The sequence below is a fragment of the Eurypyga helias genome, unplaced genomic scaffold, assembly GCF_000690775.1.
Source record: "Eurypyga helias isolate BGI_N326 unplaced genomic scaffold, ASM69077v1 scaffold43630, whole genome shotgun sequence".
Lineage (NCBI taxonomy): Eukaryota > Metazoa > Chordata > Aves > Eurypygiformes > Eurypygidae > Eurypyga > Eurypyga helias.
Genome location: NW_010224721.1, coordinates 625 through 1136, shown reverse-complemented (window position 1 = coordinate 1136; position 512 = coordinate 625). Strand labels below are relative to the sequence as shown.

General features: G+C 60.9%; 1 protein-coding gene across 1 annotated transcript in view; it reads left to right on the top strand.

The window, feature by feature from the left end:
- LOC104505928 (hemoglobin subunit beta-like) overlaps positions 1–512 on the top strand; it is a 1269-nt gene that overhangs the window by 264 nt on the left and 493 nt on the right. The window contains exon 2 of the mRNA XM_010146699.1: positions 7–154. Coding sequence (XP_010145001.1) covers positions 7–154 — 148 coding nt within the window. The remainder of the gene's footprint in view (positions 1–6; positions 155–512) is intronic.

The window sequence follows — 512 nt, the reverse complement described above, 5'->3', positions numbered from 1 at the left end:
CATCAGTGGCATCCCCAGGGTCCGTGCCCACGGCAAGAAAGTGCTCACCTCCTTCGGGAACGCCGTCAAGAACCTGGACAACATCAAGAAATGTTTTGCTCAGCTGAGCAAACTCCACTGTGACAAACTGCACGTGGACCCCGAGAACTTCAGGGTGAGCCGGGCTGGGACTCCATGGGGAGCTGGGCAGGGGTCTCTGTCCTCTGGAGAGGGGTTCAGGGGTCTCTGAGGGGTCTCACGGTGAGACCTGGAGAGAAACCCTGAGGCTGCCTGCGCCTGGCAGCCTGCTGAGCGTAGGGGCCGTGGAGGGCGAGGGGGAGGGACTGGTTATGTTTGGGGAGAGTGGAGAGGGGTTATGGGGCTGGGATCTGTGAGAGGAGGGACCCAGGCAGGCGACGTGGATGGGGATGAAACACGGAATCAAATACGCGCTGGTAGGAAGCAACGTTGGCTTGGGGCAGCCAGAGCGCCGAGGGGAAGAAACCGGGGCAGGGTTTGGAGTGGTTAAACCA